Raw genomic sequence first — 25,188 nt, 5'->3', positions numbered from 1 at the left:
AACATCTCTAGGATTGCCTATGTTAGCATATATGCAGATGGCCTAGCTATGTCCACTCTAGCTTGGAGGGAATCTGCAGAAATGCGGGAGGACATGGCGGCTGAATCATCTGCTACATCTGGGTGGATGTTCTCACCCTGTTCTGGAGAACAAGCCCTGATCCTGACAGGGCTACAGTGATCTCTGAATTCTTCTCAATCTCATTTTCCCTAAGAACCTTGGCAACTTCTCATCCTTTTTCTTCCCCTCTATTCTGCCCTTCCTGTCTGAACATATTACAGACAATGTCAGGTTAGTTGGCATCATTTGTAAATGCGCTGAAACTGGGAATGCATTAAATAAATATAACGCAGGCATCTCAAACTCTGCAAAAGAAACTCATTACTGTGTTGATACTCAGTGCATCAAGTGTCTTCCAGCAAAGCAAATAGTATGACTAGTTTTCAACAAGCACTCCAAACTAAGAACAACCAAGTTAATTGTAGAAAGTATTGGTGTACATACTGTGTGTGAATGCACTGGAAGGATTTCCACACAGTCCTTGTAATGGACTTTCCTTTAGCTTTTTTTTGGGTGGCTCAAAGCTGTCTGCTGAGACTATTACTAGGTGAGGTGAAAGAGTAGTGCTGAAACTATTACTAGGTGAGGTGAAAGAGTAGATGGAAAAAAATTAGAATTTTCTTTTTTTTCCTGCCAAGTTCTGTGAAGTAGCTGGAGTTATTTCATTGCACTTCTGCAGCACTCATGCCTCTTAATCAACTTTATTAGTTGCTCAGTTCTCTTAGCCAAATACTTTTTTATTACGTTAATATGTCTTGGAGCCCAAGCATGGAATTACACTTATCTGAATAGATGATGATGACTTACTAGCCTAAATTCTTAATAAAATGAAATTATTTAGGCAGTTGCTCTGCAAAAACTTGAAAACCTGAAAGAACCATTGTGAAACCAGGATCTGCAGGACACAGGTGATTCAATCTCACCCAGAGATGCAGCAGTATCTTCCCAAACACAGGCATGTCTTCCCAAAATGCCCTGTCCTAACAGTAAGCACCAGGCAGTCTGTCAGATCTGGCAGCTGCAATGGGAAGTCTGCATGTAATGACAGAATTCTGTAATAGCCTAGAGTGACACAGAAGACGAGGAATAAATACATAAATAGAAATATCATTGTTGGCTTCCCCTTCCCAGTTTGCTGGCCATAGTTTTCTTTCTGTTTAATTACGATCTGAAATTAAAATGATAGTTTTTTGCTTTCCCTCTTTATTTTTCACCTATGAGACAGCCAGTTCCAAAAGACTTCAAAATATTGTTTTTGCATTACATCACACTTTTTGCTTTATGATCACTGCAAGGTGTGAAGAGGCAGAAAATAAGACTCCATACTAATTTTCAGACACTTTGTTCTGCTGTTCCTTTCTGGGCTGCACAGCAAGTGTTGGAGCACTGCTGCTACCTACAGGTCTGCTCTGCACAGCACTCAAAGCCAATAAATGCAATGCATGAAGATTTTGTGCTTGGGAAGAGATCTACACCCTGACAGTAGTGCCTGTTGGCTTTTGTGAAATGTGAGCTGGCAATGTGTAGCCTTCCTGCCTCGTGGCTAAAGCATGTAAGAAAAACCAAACCTACATGGACCCGATTAAACAGAAGGCAGATCCATGCTGTATAACAGTTCAGTTTCTACTTTCATTTCTTTCTGTGAGCAAAGAGGAAATGTTGCATTCCCAGATGTAATGTAAGAGGAAGCATCTGCACTGAGAGGGGAACCCACTCCCACCGCAGCCACCAATGCACAAAATATGCAGGAGGACTAGAAAATACCCTATGGTCTGCACTGCTGAAATTCTAAGATAATTTGTGATATAATTAGAACTTGCTAAAATTTAGTTGTGGCTTGTCACTCTTCAGAATTTATGTCATCTCTTTTCTGTCTTTTTCATTTTCCTCCTCTCTTAGTAACATGGGCAACCAAGATAACCTGAAGTGGACTCAGCAGAAGCACTGCTGAAAATAAAACAAGCAGCTTTCAGAACATAAGAACAAAAACAAATATAAGTAAACTATGGAGACATCAAAGGCTTCTATTTAACTGAAAGTCATAGATTTCAGGATCAAATTACCAGAGAGAATATCAGATCACAGGCTTCAATAAGAGATAGAGGAAAGGAAAAATGCAGGCAGAGCCAGTAAAGAAAGAAAAAAATTATGAAGTTGTCTATAGCCAAATGCTTCACTGACAATATGAATGGTCAAGCAAAGGAAAAGAACGTTCTGCAGCCAGGGAGAGCATGATTAGACTAAACTCCAACAGCAGGATAGGCTGATCTGAGATACAGAAAATCCATGAAACTTTTCTCAATCAGGAGGCTAGAAAAGCTCTTGTAAAGCCAATTCACTGAGAGAATGAAGAGCAGGAGGCTTTTATTGAGCCCGTTCTGAACTAATCTTAGTTCAAATGATTATTTATGAGAAAATAAGTCATGCTTCTGACCTCTTTGAATATCAGTTCTTCTAGAAACAACTTATTTTCAGTGCTGGGTATGCAGTGAAAACTGTAGTGGGTCTGGAAAATAAATAGCACTGAACCTCCCCTTAATTCCCCAAGATGGCCTTCCTCCCCCCCCAAAGAAGTGTAATGAAAATAAGAATTTGACAGAGCTACAATAAGTACTGCCACAAAGCATTAGGGAATACTGGCACACAGCACATCTTGTAACCTTCTGGAATATAAGAAAAGGAGCTGACAGTAAGACACTTCTTTCCACAGAGCTCATCCATCATCTAACAACACTTCGTTCCTGGTTACACACGATCTTTTTGGCAAACTTCCACATAACTTTCCTACTGCTGTTTCTAAGAGATTGTCAGCAGGATCTCTCTAAAATTTACGTGGAGAAGAATGGAAATCGCCACAGAAATCAGTTATCACCAACCACGCAGCTACGAGCGTGAAAGAGCTCAGGAAACTGAGCGCGAACGCCTCGCAGCGCGGTAGGATCCGGCACCGAGCTGCCCCCGCCCCGCGGCGAGGCGGCCGCCGAGGGGCCGGCATCCACCCAGAGGCACCGCCCGCGCACTTACCAGCGCCCCGCGGAGGCGGCCGCGGGCAGCCGGTGTCACCCGGCGGGACGATGACCCAGCGCCGGGAGCCGAGCGCCCATCTGGACGAGGAGCTGCGGGCGCTGGGGTAAGAGGCGGCGGCGGCGCAGGGGTCCGCACGCGAGATGGCGGCCCTCTTCCCCTCGAGCTGAGCCGGGGGCGGCTGAGGGGCGCGGGAATTCCCGCGCAAAATGGCGGCCGCGGGGTGCGGCGCGGGGCAGCTGGTGCTTCGTTCTGGCTGCGGGCGGAACGCCCGGGGGTAAACGAACGGCGGCGAGTTCTAACGAGCGCCCCTCGGGGCGCAGCCGGCTCCCGGTCCTGGGGCGGGACGGGATGCCGAGGATGCTGGCAGACGGCGGGTGAGTGTGATGTATCAAGAATTAGAAAAATCAAGAGGGCAGGTAGGTGCTTCAAACATAAGCAGGAGGTTATGGCTAGTTCAGGATATGACAGATGTCCCTCTATCAGGGAGACCTTGTTGTGTTTTGTGCTGTTCTCCCTGTGCGGGACCAGGGAAAGGAATTCTGGGGGGCGTTAGCCACCTGTTCATCCAGCATCCAAGGGAGCACCTCCAGAGCTGGACCACTTTCTCAGGGTGCCCTCGGCCCTAGCAGGCAGGCTGGGCACCCAGCACCATGCCCCAGGGGCACAGGGCTGCTCCGTGCACCTGTGCTTCAGCTGTAGGCAGTGCTGGCCCGTGCCAGATGCCACCCTCACTCCAAAACAAAGCCCAGCAGCAAAAGGAAGGCCACAGGTTGCTGCAGGTCCTGCTCCTTTCCCGCCACTGACCAGGCTTGCCCACCTGCCAACTCCACACCAAGAAGGCTAGCAGGAGTTTTCCACAGACAGCATTGCACAGAGGGGAAGGAGTGTGGGGAGCAGCACTGCACAGCCAGGGAGGAAAGGGTTTGTGGTAGCAGAGCTCTTCACCTAGTGAAGAGCTTGGGCTGCAAAAAGTTGGAATTGCCTTGTCCACACAGCTAATCATTTTCCATATTTGGAAGCACCTGTTATTGAAGTGGCTGTTACTGAAGCATCTAACATACTGACTGAGGTAAAGTCACTTTCATAATGGTAGCCAGAGTGTGCGTTGTTTGCATTCCCTGCATAGCTCATTACTCTCATGAAGATTCATTACTCTCATGAAAAACAAAAATACAGAAAAACTTGACTTGCATCTTCTATGGAAAACAAGGTTCCAGATTGCTAAACTTCTATTCATTTAAATGGCTTGAGTTGATCTAAACCAGCAACCTATGCTCATAGATTGCTTTGCTTGTTTCAAAGTTCATCCTAACAGATGGACGCTTAGGACTGCAGCCCTATATGGTACAAGGAAGAAAAGACAACTCAGTGAGAAAGCTACCCAGATCCATCTTTAAGCTGAAGCTTATTTATTTTATTTCTGTTTTAGGGGAAAATATAAAGTTTTCACTCTACTACAAAGTACCAAACATCCCCTTAACACAGTGCATTGAATTAAATGAACTAAACCTGAATAAGCAATTCCAAGCAAGGACTCTCTTCGGATGACTAAATAAAGCCTTTTTTTCTACTATGAAGTTGATTTTTATTTTCATTTTTTGTTTCCTTCCAACATAGTATCTAGCATAACTGAGTCCTGGTTTCAGTGAGGAATATATATTATTGCCATAGTAAAGACCAACAGAGAAAGGATTCATTCAAACAGGGAGCAGATTTGACATTTATGAATCTTTTGGGGTAAACTGGAGTGGGTTATTTTAGACCTTCTACTTTGCTGTGCAAAATTCAAAGTTGGAGGAGGTTTGAAGAAGTGCGATATGGGAAGCATTTTAAGGGGAAAGATACAGGTGACAGAATAACCTCAGTTTACCAGATCAGCTGGTTATCAGAATGGACAACTGACAGCCATGCAGATAGGTTTTGTACTGCATACTCATCTGACACTCTGCTAGGCGTGGAGGATCTGGTATTTGCTGGGCTTATCGAGATTAATGCTCCTGTAATTACTACATTTTTGAGCGCAAGGCAGGAAGGAGAAGACAAAGTTGATATATTCAAATCCCCATCTTATTTTGTCTCTGCCAGTAGTATATTATCCATCACAAAAAACTAATCAATGAAAAAAATTAACAATCCAAGTTATCTTCATGAATAATCATAGCCACTGAGAGATCTAGGCATATCTACAGCTGTTTATCAAGTTGTATCACTGCTCTCGAGAGCCTTGGTATTTACAAACATGAACTTTTGGGGCCTTTCCATCAAAGCAAAAGAGAGCAAGTGTAATGGAGTTGGCTTTTTTTTTTTTTTTTTTTTTTTTTTCTTTCTTGTTTTAAACTGTTTCATTCGGTCAGCCAGTCTGAGGGAAGATGGTGGCTTGTTTATTTGGAGCCCTCTACACAATTTGAGAGGTTTAGTGGTCAGATAGTCAAGCTCAAAAGAGAAATCCGGAATACTGTCAGCATCATTGTAAAGGTGTTTATAGGTGGAACCACCACCGAAAAGATGATCAAAATCAGAACATTTGTTGTTAAAAAACACATTACCTCATTCATTTCTTCCCTAACTGTATGAACACTAAATGGGAGCTTTGAAGCTTTTCAGGAGACACATATACTGGTTTAAAGGAAAAAGGAACTGACATGATTCTCTTTATGAGGTCTGCATGGATGACTGGAATCAGCCTTTTTTCCAGTTGCATTTATTGCTAAATATTTTATATTCCATCATGAGCCTCATGTATCTGATCGCACATAATGTGAGTTTGGAGAAATCCTCTTTGCATTTCTTGTATTTGTGCAAGAGATGAGAATGTGGACTGTCTGGGCATCTAAGTAATTAGTCTGGTTTGGTAACATACCTTCAGTCTTAACATGGTTGTACTAGTGTATTTTTTGTCTTTCAGGAATGAAAAGAAGGAGAGGAAAAGTTTTTGTAGCATTCTTCTCTTTGTAATTTCACTGTTCTTTCTCATCTATTGTAGCACAGCTTTTATGCTTCTCCTACTCCAGGTTTGACAATACTGCAACAGATAGTATTTGTGTGACTGAACGGTACTCTTTGTACCTAGCTTTAGTAAGAAAGTAAATTATATCACAGGCCTAAATCAGATTATGTTAAGATTTAGTCCTGGGTTGAGGAATTGATATGAGCAGGACAGGGCAAGTGGTCAGAAGATTTCTTTTTTTTTTTTTTTTTAAATCTGTATCTCTAATGTAAACAAGAGCAAAATTAAAACAGAAAGTTGGCAAAAGAAGTGGGCAGAACAAAGTCAGTTGAGAGAGGGGAGAGAGAAAATAGAAGTGAAAAGCAGAAGCTGAACTAGAAAAAGCCTGCAAATAGAAGACATGAACGTGAAGGTTGGATGCACTGAAGTCACTTCCTCGTATTTCTGTTTTTTAATTATTGTTCCTATGACGTGGTGAGAAGTCAGTCCAACAAAGTACTTCACATGGGTGTGTGATTAGGTGTGTCACGTTGAAACATTGAGTTTCAGTGTGACACATGGAAAGGTTCTCTAATATACACCATTTTTGGTTGCCTGCCACCTATAACTCTTCTTGGCATTCCCACCTTTTCTAGTTTTTTGAACTATCATAGAATCATTCAGTTGGAAAAGACCACTAAGACCATGCAGTCCAACTGTCAACCCATCACTAACATGCCCACTAAACCACGTCACTCAGTGCGATCTATATCGACTTATGTGTCATTAAAAACACTGACAAATCATCATTTTTACTGATGTGACATAAAAAGAGCCCTTCCCAATTTTAAGATGATAGGTAATATTTCGGAGGGGGGGGGGGGGGGGGGGAAGAACAAACTTGACACATTTGATATTGGAATTTCTGAGATTCAGCATGCAGAGATTAGAAAAGGCAGTGAGGCCATTATATGGAGTCGTTTTTTGAGTAAAGGCACATGAAGAGCATCATGTACAGTCAAATGAGATCAACCAAGCAGTACAGCATGCTACTCCTTAAACTAAGAATGGGAATACTTCTTTAAGAATATCATATGGTATATAGTTTTGTAAGAAAATTCATCTTGTTATAATAGGGGATACTTTCTATACCTTAAAACGTGCAAAACCTGCCAATATCTACCATCACCAAAGGAAAAAAAAAGACTAAATAGCTGTCCTGAAAAACATAGGAACGAAGTCCTATTGAGAACACTTTCAGATCACCTCCACTTGCTGAAGAACGTAACGAAGATCTTTGTTCCCTTTTAGAGGTAAATGAGAAGTGACGTATTTTGCTGTGCTTCTGCTTGGCACCTGCAGCCTAGACAGCCACAATGCTGTCCACAGGATAACCCAGCTGAACACCAAGAATCTCCTTCCCGTTTCCAAGGAACTTTGAAATCACCTGACTTTTACAGGAGTGTCTAACTCCATCCAGGTTATAAGTCAAACATGTGCCTACTGCTCTTACCTGATAGCGAGGCATACATCAGTTAAGCAATGCTTCAGACATGAAAAACAAACGGCAATCAAAACTTCTTGCTGTGCATACTACTGCTGTTAGATATCCATAGTTCTTATGAGGAGGAAAAGGGAGTGCTCCACTGGGTGTTCAGCTGTTTGCATACAGAAATGACTGAGAAGAGGGTCAGCCAAGTCCCTCAGTGCTTACCTGTAGGTCAGCCATAGGTGAATGTGTTTCTTGTGTACTCCAATACTGTTAAAAAGTTCACCCTCCTGATGCTGGCTATAGTGTCATTCACCAGCCCCTATTTACAGGGGCTGAAAATAAGTGTTTTAGAGGAAATATCTATACATTTCTTAGAATCACCAAGATTGGAAAAGACCTCCACAATCATCCAGCCCAACCATCCACCTATGACCAGTACTTCCCACTAAACCATGTCCCTCAGCACAACATCTGAACACTTGAACATCTCCATGGGCAGTGACTCCACCACACCCCAGGACAGTTGCTTTGCCAACAGCTTTACTGAAAAAAGCAGATACCATGCATAAAAACTGATCTGTAGGTGACATAGGAATGAAATTTCTGTAACTTTTTCTTCAATATATTTTGAGTTATTAAAGAATAAAGGAACATTTTGAAGAGAGTGTTCTTATCTGAAGAGGAAATTCCCCACTAAAAACACTGCTACAGTGCGCTTCTGATTACCACCACCACATAGAGAGCTCTAGTTACTATGTTAGCTGTAACAGATCTTAAAAAAAAAAAAAGTTGTCATGTCAGCACACCCTTTTCTGGCATTGCAATGAGTGTCATAGCTGCAGTGACACAGACACAGCTTGTGCTGTGGCCACCTGTTTCCCCCTGGTGGGAGTCACACTGGTGCTTAGGTGGGAAAATACTTAGGACTGCACTGGGATGTCTTTTGATTCTCTGGGGTACCATCTCTGTTTTTATTCCTCCTTGTCTTGACAGTGAAGCCCTTCCTACACTGTCACTGATACAATCTAATCTGAAAAGTAGTCTGATGTATAGAAATGTGATACTTTCCAAAGAGAAGCAAAGCTAATCCCAGTAGTGTGACAGGCTTGCCTTAAGATATGCTGTCCATAGGCCTGGAAGATGCTTCTACTCTGAAAAGCAGTAGGAATAGTATGGTTCTTCAGCAGCACACAGTGATTAAAAAATAAGTGCTTTTGAGCATAGGATAGTGAGACTAACACAATTTTGGACAAAGTTAAAGGAACAAGAACTGACACATGACTCTGGCAGCAATTGTATACCCAATCTGAAATTGTTTGTCAAACTGACAACAAGGAAACTAAAACAAGGAGTGGTGCATACAGGACTTTTGATCAGAGAAATGAAGTAACTGGAAAAAACCTTCCAGATACGTATAAGTTTGAGAGAGGACATGCAAAGCCAAGGGCAGCCAGCAGAAGTAGCTCATAGAAAGGAAAGGTCTTCTCCCTCTTTCCCATTTTATTTCTTCATAGAGAGGTTTCTGTATCAGCATCTCCAAACAATTTCTTCACTCCTGGTAATTTTCAGTCTGACAAGTATCAGAGTATGGAACATATTCCTGGATTTTTTGTAGTAGATACAAGTTCTATAAGTTGAATCAAACAGAAATGACTTTTTGAAGGATATTTGGAGAGAGAGCCCAGTATACCACAAGTGGACTGTGCTTCAAAAATGAAGAGCTGACAAGACAATTTAGCTTGTGGAAGTGGAGCTTCCTGCTGGCCTCAAGCAGCAGAATGTTTGTAAAACCTTTCAAATACAATTAATTTATTATTTTAAGTAGATAGAGAAGTAGAGCTACAATGTATTTTCTACCTGTTTTTCTCCATCAAGTATCATTCAGAACAAAACTCAGGCAGAGGGCAGCTGCGCCTTATAATGAGCCATGTCTCCCCAGCTTGATACCTACTAAGGCTGGTCTTCAGTCAGCTGTCTTAGAAGTTCTGTTGGTATCAGACAGGTTAACATGACTTTTTTTTTTTTTTAAATAATAAAAACTGAAGGATTTCTCCCCCTGCCCCAGTCTCCCAACAAATACTTAAATTCAATGGAAGCACATGTAGTAGTATTAACTACAGGACCTTAGGTTAATTTTTAGCATTATTTACTTTCATCTTTGTCATCAGACAGGTTGATTAGGAGAACAGAAGGATCTTTAAACATTTTCATGGCGTGCGTTCACTTTCCTGGCAGTTTGTGTGCAAATGATTACTTCTCAATACAGTTTTTAAATTGTACCACAATTGTTTCCACATGATTGGAACAAATTTTGACTGTCCATTTTCTTAGCAGAATAAAGTAACCTGAGAGTTGCTACTGATCCAGCCATCTGTGACAATGGATATTGAAAAAAATTAGCCATGAGTAAGACAGCTACTTTGACGCTGGAAGCTGTGTTATTGCTCCATGTTCGCTTTTTAAAGCTGAGAAAGATGACCATAGTAATATCTGAGGGATTTTTGTCTGCAATAGCATATTTGTGTAAGAAGAGCAATGCAACTTTTTCAGCAGATTTAAGTATCTGCTCTAAGCCAATGTTATTTTCCCAAGTGGATGATATGACTTTCTCCTCCCTGCAATGGTACGATGTCATTAAATCACTCTTGCATGTAAGAGAGCACACGTAAACAGTCCATTTTATGAACCTGACTGACCTCTAGTTCAAATTCTTCATAGAAGACTTGTTGGAAATAAAATAATAGCACACTTATAAGTGACCTTTTTTTATGAAAATGACCACTCACAGATTTTCTGAATGTTTCTTTGTCACAGCAGTAAGAGAAAACACATTGAGATTGCACTCAAAACACAATGTCATCTTCTCAGCTGTAGAGCCTGCCTAGCCTACGTGCCAATACGATCCTCATCACATCAGAACAGATCTGACCTTTGACTGTTACTTACTTGGGCAGTTAATCCTAAAGCAGATTTTGGCTGACAGGTGTTTCTGAGGATGACAGTTTGATCTTTAAATACTTATTATTTTATTCTGCTTTGTAGATGGTCCACAGAGCACGTTCCAGAGTCAAAGCAGCAACTCTGCCTGTATTGAGTTTCACATGGATCTTGTCTTCCACAGAGTGGAAACAGTCCGAAATCTCTTATAAAGCCATTTATCAACCAGCTGGCCTTTCAGATAGGCAGCCATCTAAATTCAGAGGTAAACATTTGTGAGAGACACCAAGATAAGTGGCAGGTTCTGATGAACAGAAAAGGAAAAAAAGAGTGTATAGTTACATATCATTTCAGTTTGAAGACTGTCGCAATATGAACATCAGAAAGCGCTGTGATCCAATGTCTGCTGTCAGTCAACCTATATTTCAAGAGCTGAAATAGTAATGAGCTCGCCCCAACAGATACAGGCATGAAGTTTTAAAGAAAGGGGATAGGGAAGCAGCACCACTCCTATATGGATGAGGGGAAGGGTATTAGAGGTACTGCATTCTCTCCTTCTCAACCAGAAACTCTGGTGTAAGTATAGTCATCGTTAATTTTTGCCTACAGCCTCTTACAGAGTCAGGGCTTTAGCTTTCTATAGCCACATCCCTTTTTCTGTGACCAGTTTCAAGAATGGTTCTAATGAGATCCTTTTCTATTGAAAGAAATAAGACATTTCTGTTCCAAGTCAGTCTGGACAGAAACAAGGCTGTAAGAAGCATTGTGCAGTCTTCATCACTTTTTTTTTTTTTTTAAATTTTCCTCAGAACATTCCATGTGGATTCCTCATACATAAAAATGTATGAAGTGAATTTTCATTGAAGTTAAATGAAGCAAGTGTTCAGTACTTTGTTGCATTGCTCAGATCACATGCAGCTGAGTGACAGTGATGGCGAGTTTCCCAAATTCTCACTTCAGATTCTGCTGGTTTACCTTTTCCTCCCCTTCATTCCCTCCTCCAAAAAGTTTATGCTTCATATGAAAGCATCAGTTTAGGCAAATCTGCTTAATTGCAGATGTTAGCAGTGCAGATGAACTGAGCTGAGGGAATTAGAGATTGGAAGATATTTTTCTGTTTTTATACCCAAATGCTCCGTTTGCCCCAAAAGAGGAAACGTACTGAAGTGTGTAGATTTATCAGGAAGTAGAGATTCTGAAATTAGACAAAGTGTCCTGCATACCCCCAGAACTGCTTCCACCTTTTTAGAGAACGTCTGGGTAATTTCTTGGTACTTATACAGTCAGCTCTTTGTAAATATGGAAGAGCATAATTTCGTAGTTACAACAAAGATCGTTTTGTAAGCTTGTCAAAAGGAGGCTGCTGAAAAGGGCACAGTTCTTTTCAACCTGTATTTGCCTGTTAGAAGAATAACTCAGTTGTAGCAGAGTTAGTTCCAGTTCTGCTTCTTTCTCTGACTCAGCTCCAAAACTCAGCAGAAACTGTCAGCTAAGAACAGAGCGAATGATGCTTTAAACCCCTTGTGTCTCCCCAGGTGGTATCATTATAACCTTACTCGACATGCAGCAGAAGCCCTGCTTCTTTCCAATGGGAAGGATGGAAGCTATCTCTTGAGGAAGAGTAACGAAAGGGAAGATTTGTATTCCCTCTCTGTAAGGTAGGGTATGAACAGAAACATCTTTCTTACGGTACCTATCTGATGCTACACAGCTGACAAGATTTTTCACTTAACTCCCATGAATGTTTGCATCTCACATACTGATACGACCTTCAGATTTCATTCTGGGGCCCAAACTATTGGAAAATACATTCCTAATGATCTAGTCCTGTTGTGTGACTTTAGAATAAAATATGCACTGAATTTGAAAAAGGCTCTTTTTTTTCCAAAATATGATCTAACATTACTGGGAAAAAATGTCATTTTGTGATTGGTATAGATATTCTGTCTGTATGGTAAAAATCTGTATGACAGTAATGAGAGCTTAAATGCCTGATAGATGTCAAAAATGTTTACAGTGAAGAAATAGTCATAAATAGAAAGAAAATGTAACAGTTAATTGATCTTAACTTTACAGTTTCTGGATCTCTGAAACTGTCATCCAGATAATCCAGTGATTTGCTGGATAGTTTTACTCCTCCAGTGTGGGCGAAGACTTGATTTGTAACCAGTAGTGTACTACTGATTCAGGTAGTATTAGTATTTCCCCAGTTACAGAAATAAGGCTGTTGAAATCAGCAGAATTTCAGCAATTTATGTCAGTTCAGGACACAGCCAGCACAAAGCACACTTAGCCTACCCTGGGTAATTCACTACTGAATCATTTTGAAGGAATCCTTAAAAAGCCAAGAAGCAGAGAAGCCACAATATTTTTGGCAGGCAAAATGAGAGACACATGCATTAGACATACAAAGTAGTTGCTGCGTGTCAGCTGCATTGAGGTAACCAGCCTTAAATACATCCATAAACTTTGGCAATCCATAACTTTTGGCAACTATATGAAATATTAAGTCTCTAGTGGATGTTCAAGCTATTGCATTCATGCTCATTTCTGCCTCATATTGGGTCTCTGAACTACAGCTCTGGTGAATCCTTGCCCAAGGAGGCTGTGGATGCCCCATCCCTGGAGGCATTCAAGGCCAGGCTGGATGTGGCTCCGGGCAGCCTGGTCTGGTGGTTGGCGAGACTGCACATAGCAAGGGGGTTGAAACTGGATGATCATTGTGGTCTTTTTCAACTTATTCTATGAATCACAGTAACTTTTTAAATTAAATTGCTTGGATATACACAGTGATGCTGGTTATTCACAACCCTTGCAGGTAGGAACACAGCATAAGTTGTTCTAATAGGAGATGAAAGCTGAAGTGATAATGAAAATATACATGCCATTTTACCAAATTCTAGTCTTATGATACTGAGAGAAGTCTACTTGGGCCAATTCCAATCTGCTATTCAGCTCTTGCAGTAAGGATCAAGAGTTGCTCACTGCATCACTGTATGCAGAGCATTCCAGATCTGAGTCTGGAGGTTGGTCTCTTATTGTTACACTGGTTTCATGGTGGTACAGCTCCCTAGAAATACTAATCTTTCTTTGAAGATGTTTCATTTATTTATTTTCTGCTGTACGTATAATTTGCTTTAATTTTTTCTATTAAAACTTCATTTTAGAATAAGCAATTCAGTTTCGTTCTGATGCCTTGCAGGAAGAGCCATTTTAGGAATTACAGCTTTCATTTTCTTATCTCCTAAAATTCCTTTACTTCCCTTTTTACCTCTCAAGAAACTTCACCAGTCATCATCATTTGTAAGAGAAAGCCCTTGGGGTTTTAACTGACAGCTGTAAGAAGACAAGCAGAGAGATCATACACTGCCTGAAACCCGATGTCCCAGCTGTATTAGCCAACTTTAAAAAGGAACTGGCGTAGAAGGAAATAGAGTAGAAATTGCTCTAATTGCAACATTGTATTTCCTGTGAAATTAAATGAAAAGGTGAAGACCCTGTAATTGCAACAAACCATTGCAGCAGCTATTTGTTAGCCAGATAGCCGCACTGGATAGCAGACCCTGTCTGAGCTGATGGTAGGGCAAAGCGCAAGAGAGATTATGAGGCATGTTCTACAGTGTCATGTTCTAACTATTGTTCAAAGAGAAATACCAGTTGGAAATTAGAAGCTCCTGTAGAACTGCCAATAAGCATCACAAAAAAAAACATTGTAAGCCCCCCTTCTCAGCAAAGTTTGTTAGTATTTTTGCTACAGGCATGTTTTCTGAGCCAGACTTCTCTCTGGACCACTTTGGATGCTAGTAAAATTAACAGAAGTCATTGTCACGGAAAAGATGCTTGCTCTAAGTGCTTCACTGACTTCTGAAGTAAAAATAAGTACCCTTCCAGGAAGTGAAGCCTTGCATACTTCTCTAAATATCACCGGCTTGCATAAACAAATTATGTTACTTCTCTGACAGTAAAAGGACCCTGATTCTTGTTTGACAGCACCCAATACAGTGCAACCATGAGGACAGAGACAGAGCAGACAAATTGTAAAGCCTTCATTGTTCAAACAAAGCAGAGAGTGAGACTGCGGTGACACCTGAAAAATAAAGCAAGTACTTCAAATAGTAGAGGCAGACCATCAGAACTGGGGCTGGGTAAAAGATAATCATCAACCTGCTTAGACAGAAACCTAAAGATCATGTTTATAAGTCTTACTGATTTGTGACAAGATTGACTATCTTGATCTTTTGTGGCTTTTGCTATCCTCATCTGTAAAGCAGCAAGTATCTTTTCTTCATGAATATGATTTTCAGATGTATTGACTATAAGTGAGGGACAGTAACAACAACAGTATTACTGCTAAGATTGATTTTGTGCTAGATTTCCTGTAGTAGTAACTACTGTTTAAGGATTTTACATGCCAAGAGTCCTTTACCAGTCCTCTACAAGATTTCCTTCTCTGTTGCAGGGGAAAGGATTCTGTGAAACATTTTCATGTTGAATATACAGGAACCTCACTCAAATTCGGATTTAATGAATTTTCCAGCTTGAAGGAGTTAGTCATGCATTTTGCAAATCAACCTTTAATTGGAAGTGAAACAGGTAAGTAGAGCTCTGCATTTTCACAAATATGCCTGTAGTCACGCTTCATACAGATCTGAATAAAAGGAGTTTTTGGTGTGTTATACGGTAGAAATGTTGTTAAAGCGTTCCTCTTCAAAAATCCCTGAGTTATTTAAGATATCCCTCTTCAAAAAAAACTTTCAAGTATGCTGTAGACATAGTACATGCAGCCTGAGTTTTTGCTAGCTATGGACATAGTGTGCTTTCTCTCTGAGAAAGCAAGGAAGCTCTTGAAAATATGCGTTAATAGATGGAGCAGAACCTTCTTAACAAGGACAAAACCAAAGCAGAATGCTTACCTAGTGGGAAAAATACATATTTGTGTATAAAATTGAAATCTTCCAAAAAGAATTGGTGGAAAAAGACCTGAAAATTTTGCTCTACTCTTCTTCAGTCAAGCAAGTGATATCCTCCACTTTCCCGTAGGAAACGTGCCCTGTGTTATCTCTTCCTCTTTCTGTTCACAGCAGGTCAGCCTGCTGATCCCATCCCACCATCACATGGATTTGTGTTGCTTTAAAAAAAAAAAAAATAGAAAAGCACAGGTTTCATGGGCAGCCAGCATGCTACCTGAGTTAAGTGTCAAAACATTAAACTCCATTCCTACAAGTGACTTGAACATGACACTATCAGACTGGGATCCCACCAGTAGATGTGTATTAGCCCAGAAGTGCCAGATTTACATTTAGCTTCAAAGATAAGAGCTGACAATAAGTCAATACAAGTTAGCGCCAAAAACTTTAGTATCCCATGGAAAAAGCATGTGCAAATAAGTCATACATTATGAGCAGTACTGTGAAAGTGGCCAGCTAAATGCTGGTTGTCACATGCAATAGCTGGGGTATGTCACACAGTGAATAAGCACCAGCACCCTTCTAACACAGTGGATCAGAAGCATTAAATTTGAAGGTTGCTTTATAAAATATTTCACAAACATAATGCAGTGCTACACTCAATATTGTGCTTGTGTCTTCCAGAGCATTCTCTTAAGTTGTTTTTAAGTATGCTTAGAACAGTTTGTATTTGTACCCTTTGCACCAATTAGAAATGCTTCCTGCAAAATCAGACATGCACCTGCAGGCCTAACTCTGCAGAGATTCCAGATGACGAGGCTGTACTTCCCCATTCTATCACTGCACGTATTACAGAGACTAGTAAATGAGGCTTGGGTGTTACACAGTCTCTATGGACAAGATCAATACTGCTGAATGAAGGGCTCACTTGCCACTTTAAAGCTCCTAACTGGATTCTGCTAGCTCTGTGAAATCTCTAAGGTATTTAAGTTGAACATACTACACAGCAGGACAAGGGCATTTGAAGATCACATCAAGAACTCCTCTACCTTCACTTGTTAGGGATAACAGTAGAGAGGGAGAGAATGACAACGCAGTGTGGGGTGATAACTGATGTGTGCTAAGAAGGGGGCAGGGGCTCATTAGAGCCCATTCTCAGCCAAGCATCGCCATGTCTGACTGACCAGTACAACACACAGACATACAGCAGGTTTGCCAAAGAGCCAGCAGAAGCCTAATTTCTTAGGCCACACTTCCTTTCAGCGAAAGGAAGCTTTCACTGTGCAAGTCAGCTTAATCTCAAGCAAGAGCAGGAAGTAGTTGGACCAGTTTTTCTTAACCATTGTTATCCTTACAAACAATTTTATAGAGAAGGGACTGAGGTCAGGAACGAGAGCAAAGCAAGATAACATGAATACTTTTCATTCCCACCTTTCTTATGGACAGGATTTGATAAGACAGCAACAGTGAGGTAGAATATGTAAGAATTTTCACTATCTTCAATTCACCTTTTGTCTCACTGCAGCTAATTGTGTATCTGAAGACATACACCAGGCTCTTTGGTCAGCTCAAACTTTAAACTGGCCCGTGGAGCACAGCAGTTCTTTTGTACTGGGACAGCTGCAGGATTGTGCTTTCAGGCCCACAAACCTCATTTTACTACAGCTTTGTTTGCTACTCCAGATTGCTACACTGACTAATATTCTTTTCTGCATGCACTTCCTCCTGAACTACAGATAATTAAAAGGAAATTGAGACTGCTATGTTTTATTTCTTGGACTGACAAGCTGAATCTGTTCACTAACAATCTTAAAACAATTTGGTGTTGTGTTTCAGTCTTTATTCAGAGCAAAAGGTCAGAAGGCTGTTTGCTTTGTTTATCCATTCTCCTCAAGTTATTTTCAAAACATAAAAGCTTTGACTTGTAACTCAGAAGAAAAAACAAAAGTCTTGCTAACATGTGGTTAGTAACTTTCTTCTTAGAAATAGATACATGCACAAACAGCAAGAATCTGTTACTATTGTTATACCATCACCAAATGATTCTGTACAAGTATCTTATGGAGAAAAGAAGGCATGGAGAGCTTAATAGAAAGCACATACAGTATAAGATGTTGAACTAGTCCAGCCAGTTTCGCAGCTTGGATCTTTGCCTACAATGTATGTACAATAACAGTCTGTGCAACAGATGAAGAGTAGTTTTTATAGACTGGTGATGGGATGTGTCTCTGTTTTCTTCCTGATGCTAAAGCATTTTTTTCCCTACAAGACCAGAGAGAATTAAACCAGTTTTCACTTTTGACCTATGCAAGCTGAACATAGGTGCATATACATGTGCCTGTGAACAAGGTATCAGTTGGTTAGTAAAAGAGAAAAATCATGCTTTCATTTCCCTTTGTTGTCCTTATTACAAAATATGATTAAGACTTTATTTCATATTTAAGTTACTCAAATCACCTACAAGTTTTCAAATCCAAGTCTTTAACACCTCTAGCACTCCTCCTGCTTAACAGCTAACAATACCAACATAAAATGCTAACATAACAGCACTTAGTATGCTGTGATGTTTTTAACATTGGTATTAGAAGGTATAACTATTCCTATTTTGGAGAGGATCTTCTCTATGAGGAATATGTATTAGATTTACTGTTGTTAATGCAGCCTTTGTACAGGCAGATTACTGAGATCTTAGGGAAGTTATTAGCTCTTACAACTATACAATTTTTAAGAGCCTATAAACAGGAGGGGAGTCAACTTTTTGAAAGGGTAGATAACAGCAGGACAAGGGGAAATGGTTTTAAGCCGAAGGAGGGAAGATTTAGGTTGGACGTCAGGGGAGATTCTTTACTTTGAGAGTGGTGAGGTGCTGGAACAGGCTGCCCAGGGAGGTTGTGGATGCCCTGTGCCTAGAGGTCAAGGCCAGATTGGATGGGGCCCTGGGCAGCCTGGTCTAGTATTAAATGATGGCTCTGCATGTGGCAGGGGGGTTGGAGCTTCGTGATACTTCAGGTCCCTTCCAACCTGAGGCATTCTGTGAAACTAATTCATTCTACAAGCAAGCAGCTACTTCCAATTACTTTCTAAGACTGTCTTGACATATTACTCACTCCTGCTCTTTTTCTCTCCAGGAACCTTAATTGTATTGAAGCATCCCTACCCACATGAAGTGGAGGAGCCATCTATTTATGAGTCTGTCCGAGTTCACACAGCAATGCAGACAGGAAGGACAGAAAATGATCTTGTTCCAAATGCTCCCTCAGTAAGTTGCTCTTTGGCAAGAAAGGTGTTTGAGTTGGCTTGAGTTTAATGTGATTGCTAGAGTGAGCTATGGAATAATGCTGATAATTCACTACTGTACGTGTTCTGAAATACAAGACGACTTCACCAAATAAGGCAAAGCAGACTTGCTAAAAACAGACAAATAAAGCCTCTCATAGCCATTGCCTCTGAGACTGCCAGTGCTGTCTACAGCAGGCCAAGGAGAGTCTGACCATCAAACAAAGCATATATAAAAGGTTTTAGATCTCCTGTGTTACCAGTAATATTATCAGGAATTAAAAAACAAATTCTAAAGACCAGATTGAGAAGTATTATGCTTTTCTGAGAGCACTGATCAGGCTGCATGCAACAATACCCATGTCAGGTTGCACAGCAAAGCCTTGTTTTGGCAAGCTTCTAGCAGTGTACTGGCTGGGATTAAGAAGACAACACCTCTGAATCCCTACATCAGTTAAAAATTGAGCTTTTGAAAAAAAAAAAAAATGTATATTCAAAAATATTCAGAGACAAATAGGGACACATTTGGAAAGGGAAACTCCAAACCAAGTGTGCTACAATGAGTAAGTGTATCTGTATTCTGGTAGGCACATTACATTTGATTTTTTGTTGTTGTTTTCAGCATTTTCTTATTTGGACTTATTACCTTATAATCATCTCATCTTAAAGCTGAAAGATGGCTTGCTATATTCTAATACAGACTTGCACCCAAAATAGACTTAAGAGCCTCTCAGCCCTAGTAAAAAGCAGTGTCATGTTAGAAGCTATGGCTTCCTGGTGTGAGAAACAAGAGAACATCTTCATATCCATTTGAGCCATCTGTTCTGATATCTGTGACTCACTTGGACAGTAATTAGAGACTTTAAATCCCTAACTCCTATTTGAGTGAAACAGGTGGTTTGTCCAGAACAGTATGGCTCAGAGCACAGAGGAGAGTATTCTAATAACTTACTAACTTTTTGAAATTAAAGAGGAAGAGTTACATTAATACAGGCTAACAAAGTCCATACAAGAAACACTTTGTATCCCACATCCATCCATTCACAGCTGAGTTCCACTTAAACCTCTAAAGGAACTTAACTTTCCTATGCAGCCACTAAAAGGCTTTCCATCCTCCACCCCACGCTCCCTCCAGTAGTGGCAATAATTCACTGACAAACTCCAGGTACTTCTGGCTATAGCATGCAGATGCAGACAACCAACTTCTCTAAATAAAGATCAACCATAATTGCATATATTTTGCTTCGTTTAATGGACAAGATGCAGGCCAGAAGCTTGAATAGAGAGGTGGAAGAATTTGTCTCTGGAGTCAGCAAAAGTTGGTATTTATCCAAGTGGTGAGGAGCAGGGACTCAACAACAAGGACAAGAGCAAGTGGTTACAGGAAGCTGCCTGAGAACAAATTGCTCTTCCATCTATGGTTATAGGCAGAAGGGGATGTGGGAAACAGAAACAGAGCTGATTCTCTAACCCCAGTTCTTTTCCTTATTATTTCACAGCTTGGTACTAAAGAAGGATATTTGATAAAACAAGGCAAAATTGTCAAGGTAAGAAAACCTCTTATTCCTTGCTTTTACTCTGTAATTGCCCACAGAAGCTAGGGAGAATGCTGAACTTGGCCTGAATTTCCCTTTGGGGAGGAATAATTTGTCTTCTAAACAACAGCAAAGCGTGACTGTAAAGCAGAGCAAGTCAATACATTTAAAGGTTTTTCTTTCCCAAGAAGTGCTACATTAAATTCTCACAAGACAATTACCATCTCTTCTTGATCTTTCAGAACTGGAAGACAAGGTGGTTTACACTGCATAGGAACGAACTTAAATATTTCAAAGACCAGACAGTAAGTAGCAAGCACCAGTTCTATTCTCTAAACATGTACAGGGGCAGCCACAACATTCTCCTATTTCTGGCTTCTTGCATACGTATCACAGCTTACCAAGTTACAGCTTCCCATACTGTCAGAAGGACTTTCAGGTATCATACTTTCAGAAGGACTTTCAAAGTCAGAGTCTTGCTGATGACCTTAACAAGTCAGTCAATAAGTTTTGCAGCTAGAAACCATCTCCTGTGCTCCTACAGGTCAAAATTGCTCTTTAAAAATGCATTCTTTTTGTTTCTTTGTTCAGTGGATTTCGAACTATCAGCACAGCTTTCACTGGTAGCTTTAACAGACAGAGAACAGTACTATTGAAGTATTTCTGCAAGTACTAGAAGTGTATTTTGCATTCCTTGATTTCATCCTTTTAGTTCAAGTGGTTGTGTAGTTTACACAAACAACTGCAATTAAAGGAAATTCTTATCAATCTGACTAGCACAAAGACTTATCTATTGCATCTGGGAAAGAGTTTGTCTTTACAGTTGTGTTCCATTTTTAACTTAAATGGAGTAACAGTAAGAGTAAGAAATACCTTTAGGGTCCCTCCACCCTTACAGTACCTCCACAGCAAGTCCCTGCACAAATGCAGCCAAACCATTGGCCACTGCCCAAGCCTCTTTCAAGCATCTTGCAGATTTTAACACAACAGCATACACCTGCCCTCTCACCCCAGACATTCCCATCAGCTATGTAGTACTTACAGAGTTTGCCATTAGTGCTCATTTCAGTTAAAACTACCTGGAATTAAACTTCCAGTGTAACATTTTTAAGGGCAGCACTCATGAATTGAAAAAGTCTGAATTGCCTTTGTGACTTACCAGGCAAGAACACATCTTGGTCAGAAATGCAGATTCCTCCCACATAGCTCCAGCAGCCATTGATGCTTCTGTTGTTGCTGTACAGTTCACTGCTAGCTGCAGGCTGGCACTTATCAGTTCATCTCAGCACGTGCAGCTTTCTCATAACATAGTGCACAACTATCAGCTATTGAAACAGAGAAAGACGTAGGGAAAGGTGAGAAAATGCTCCATATGCCTCATGAAGGAGCATAGGAATTAGTGAGGGTGTTTAGATAGAGCAAGCAGCTCTTTCATTTCAGGCACCTCTTCTGAGGTACTCAACATGGTGAGAAAAATAAATCAAAAGGACTCTCACACACCTGAATAGAATGAAACTCCCAAGGGAAGTACATACCTGCTCCCAAATGCTTCTAGACCTGTCCCCAAAAAGCCACACACACACTACTTCAGCTCTCCTGTTGCCTTTTTCCATACTCAGCTTCAACCTTTTAAAGCTTTTAGGAATTAATTAAATCTCCAACAGCTGGTCAGAACTGATAAGATGTGTAACTATCTTTTTTTTGTCTCTGTGAGCCTTAGCTGGATACTAGTTATATTATAATGAATGACCCAAACCTTTAGCAGTTTGTATCTAGCTCTGACTTCCTGCAGTAGTGGTGTCCTCTATTGTTTGTCCAGAGCTGAACCTACTGTACTGTTTCTTACATTAGGCTCAATTCCTCCCACTACAGTGCTGATGTTGTTTAGCCGGTTTAGGTTCACAGTGCTTGTAGCTTTCATACCTATACTCAGAGAGATCCAGAGCACCCATAAAGGTCCAAGTGCACTGGAGATGAACAAAAGTAGCCTTATTTTCATGTGTTCCCATTATAAAATTATTTTATTTTAAAGGCCACAGAACCAATTCGGGCACTCGACTTAACTGAATGCTCAGCAGTGCAGTTTGACTATTCCCAAGAAAGAGTCAACTGTTTCTGGTAAGTTGCATTCTACACTGTGCTGGGAAGGTCAGAGTAGCCAGGAGTTTCAAATGGAACCACTGGGTGCTTTTGAAAGCTCCCTATATTCTGAAGCCAGCCCTGATCTTAACAAATCTTAACAGCCTCTGTCAGTTCTGCGTGGGTTTGCCAGGTAGAAGGTTTTAATTTCATGATGGGGAGAAAGAGGGCAGGCTCATATTTTGTGGGCACTTCTTTTTCTAATCCTGAAAATGCATATATATAATCATTATTGAGGCATATGGTACTTAGTGAGGTGATCCAGCTGGCACTTGGATCCCAATGGGCTCCCTAGGAACATGTCCCTGAGCTGTAGACTGTGAATGCTGCCTGTCAACCTTTCCTGTACAGAAGAAAAGCCTTGCTGCCCTGCTCTTTCTGCCAGTGGTGGTGCAACCAGTTGGCTTCAGTTTTAGGAGGAACTACTGCTTTGCTCTAGCAACTTAAGAAACAGCTCTAATTGTTTATTTACAGCTTAGTGTTCCCACTAAGAACATACTACCTGTGTGCAAAAACTGGAATAGAAGCAGATGAGTGGATTAAAATACTGCGATGGAAACTGGTAAGATGGTGTGTGTTGTTAAAAGGCAGTATGCCTTGTGATATGATAAACTCCCAGTGCTAGAGCACACCAATGCTACAGGTCTCACTATCTGCATGGAGAGAGTGCTGCTCTGGATTCCAGTCCAACTAGACTAGAATATGGAGTTTTCATGAAATGCATGAGCCTGGCAGCCCACTTTACTACTTTTGGGATGCCTTTTTGATATTTAGGCTTGTTATGAAGAAGCAATGAATTAACATCATTAAAGTCATTGCCCTGTAGATGGTGAACAGTATTGAACAGCACAGATTGCACACGTTGGTCCTGAAGGAAACAGGAAGACTTAAAAACGTTACTTCCTTAAAAAAAATGAGTATTTAGGTTGGTTTTACTCATCCACATCCACATGCAGGTAGACAAATGATAACGGGTTGTTTCTCTGTTCTAGTCACAAATACGGAAACAAGTGGAGCAGCGCAATGCCCCCAGTTCCCAGTTGCACCCCTAATCCTTCCATTCCACGGGCAGGAATTGCCTCTCAACCACAGGGAAGGCATCTGACCACAGGAAGACAGTTCCACATCTCCACTGCTTGCCCACACGCAGACATTTGCATCCAGCTCTGCATACAGAGGATCTGTACAGCTTTCAGGACTGCTTTCAGGTTGCTGAGTCATGTGTGGAGACCATTGCAAAATCACAGCGTCAGTTTGATGTGTGTGGTTTATGTCTTCAAGGCTCAATCATTCAGGCACCCATTAACTAAACACAGAAGCAGTCACTTCAGAACTTCTGTGGTTATCCAGAGCCATCTTGAGAACTTACTGCACGCTCCATCACAGCTACCGTTAGCAGCCACAGACTGTAACACTCAGCCTGTTATTTAAAATTAGGCCTTTCTGGAAACATTAAATATTACTTTTGTGTGGCCTGTTGGGATCTAGGCCAAAAGAAGAATGACAGAGCCAATTACATTTTTGTAAGTACTATCTACATTAACACCCGCAGAATTAAACCTAGTATTTCAAGACTTTTGAAGGTAATGGAGGAGTAATACTTCTGGTCAAGTATATTTTTGTACATTTTAGATTTATACCACAGTTACGGCTTTGAATGAACATTTATTTTAAATGGCATGGACAGGATATGGTAAGCAGCGACAAACACATTTGTTTACAAACCCAGGCTATGAAAAACAGGCAGCTAGTTCTCAGCACATGTGTGTGCTGCTACAGGACCCTGAGGATGGATGACAGAGCTCTGCAGAAGGCTTTGCTGGTGGCAGCCACCAACGTTTTAGCAGCATTGATGGGACCACATGCTCCCCTTTGAAAATGAGCTGGATTTTGTATTTTTTTTTGCCTCAAGCAGATAACTTGGTTTATAAAACGAGGTTTCATCCACAACTGCATTCAAGAATTAAGCACTGCTTGCTTTACGCTGAACAAGAAGAGCAACAGGAAAGCACAATATACACTAAAAAACATACACGTGTGCGTGTGTGTTTGAAAGAGTGTATCTTCTACATGATGGATGAAAATTTCCATATGCATTTTGGAAGACTCAAGCACACCTGAGTGTTGTGGCTCACCAGAGTTCAGAAGCAGAAGCCTTGTGCTTTGGTGCTATAATGAAAAAAAAGAGGTACTATGTTTTGAAATCAAGTTTTGAGACTGGAGGCGTCTCAAGGCCAGCCTGGTCTGATCTCCCATCTGACTGCTCCTCTGGGAGACATGGGGTGAGCAGGGAGATCCCTCTCTCTGTAATGGTCACATTTCTGACGAACCGCTGCATGCACGCAAACCTTTTCCCTGGACAATGTGCAGCTCAGTGTTCAGTAGATGCCTTTACTGTGAGAAAGTTGAAGAGAAAAAGGAGCAGAAATGTACTAGAAGAACATACGAGACGGAAAATCCAGCTTTGGACAGGAATAGCATTTTATTTCAACTTATACATTCAAAACATTTGTAAATATGTTTATATACTGTTTTCTGAATAAAAAGTCATTATAAAACTACCAAAGGTCTTCTGTCATTCTGCACTGTATCATTAAAGCTTTGCAAAATAAATTAGTCCTTCTTTCTGCCTTAAGAATCTGTCACGGAGTTGACCAGATCAATCTACGTCCGTGACAGACAACTTGCACCTCCAACTTAGTTAAAAAGCACTGATGACTTGGCACACAATAAAGGTGGTGTCAGGAGAAGAAAGATCTGATGTTCTCCCATACCATTGCTCTCCTGTGCAAACAGCTTGGGAACGAAGCTCCAAGTGCAACCACAGAAGCAACCTTCCTCTTCACATGTTACAAAACATCTGAAGCAAGCTCAGTACGTGATGCCACA

At 40.9% G+C, this 25,188-nt stretch overlaps 1 protein-coding gene and 1 long non-coding RNA gene across 6 annotated transcripts in view; one reads left to right on the top strand and one right to left on the bottom strand.

The window, feature by feature from the left end:
• Window positions 1-21,473, bottom strand: part of LOC128080231 (uncharacterized) — a 46,621-nt gene extending 25,148 nt beyond the window's left edge. The window contains exon 1 of one of the 2 annotated variants that reach the window (XR_008206552.1): window positions 21,320-21,473. This is a non-coding gene — a long non-coding RNA (uncharacterized LOC128080231). Of the gene's footprint in view, window positions 1-3,084; window positions 3,194-21,319 lie in introns of those variants that run through there. The other variant, XR_008206553.1, reaches the window with a different exon arrangement.
• Window positions 3,084-24,865, top strand: DAPP1 (dual adaptor of phosphotyrosine and 3-phosphoinositides 1). Of its 4 annotated transcripts, XM_052682243.1 has the most exons (9): window positions 3,084-3,190; window positions 11,978-12,100; window positions 14,902-15,035; window positions 18,478-18,608; window positions 20,125-20,172; window positions 20,403-20,465; window positions 22,193-22,278; window positions 22,774-22,861; window positions 23,292-24,865. In XM_052682243.1, exons 1-9 carry the CDS (start codon window positions 3,135-3,137, stop codon window positions 23,349-23,351), a joined length of 789 nt encoding a protein of 262 aa, XP_052538203.1. In that variant the 5' UTR covers window positions 3,084-3,134; the 3' UTR covers window positions 23,352-24,865. The 4 variants fall into 4 exon arrangements, with proteins under 4 accessions (XP_052538203.1, XP_052538202.1, XP_052538201.1 ...); XM_052682242.1 differs by lacking the exon at window positions 23,292-24,865 and having other exon boundaries at window positions 22,774-23,285; XM_052682241.1 differs by lacking the exons at window positions 22,193-22,278; window positions 22,774-22,861; window positions 23,292-24,865 and having other exon boundaries at window positions 20,403-21,329.
• Window positions 24,866-25,188: the final 323 nt, after the last annotated feature.

Source organism: Tympanuchus pallidicinctus, unplaced genomic scaffold (genome assembly GCF_026119805.1).
Source record: "Tympanuchus pallidicinctus isolate F22 unplaced genomic scaffold, pur_lepc_1.0 scaffold2, whole genome shotgun sequence".
NCBI classification, from domain to species: Eukaryota; Metazoa; Chordata; class Aves; order Galliformes; family Phasianidae; genus Tympanuchus; species Tympanuchus pallidicinctus.
The sequence above is the reverse complement of the archived record's forward strand: the minus strand, read 5'-3'. Positions and strand labels throughout refer to the sequence as shown.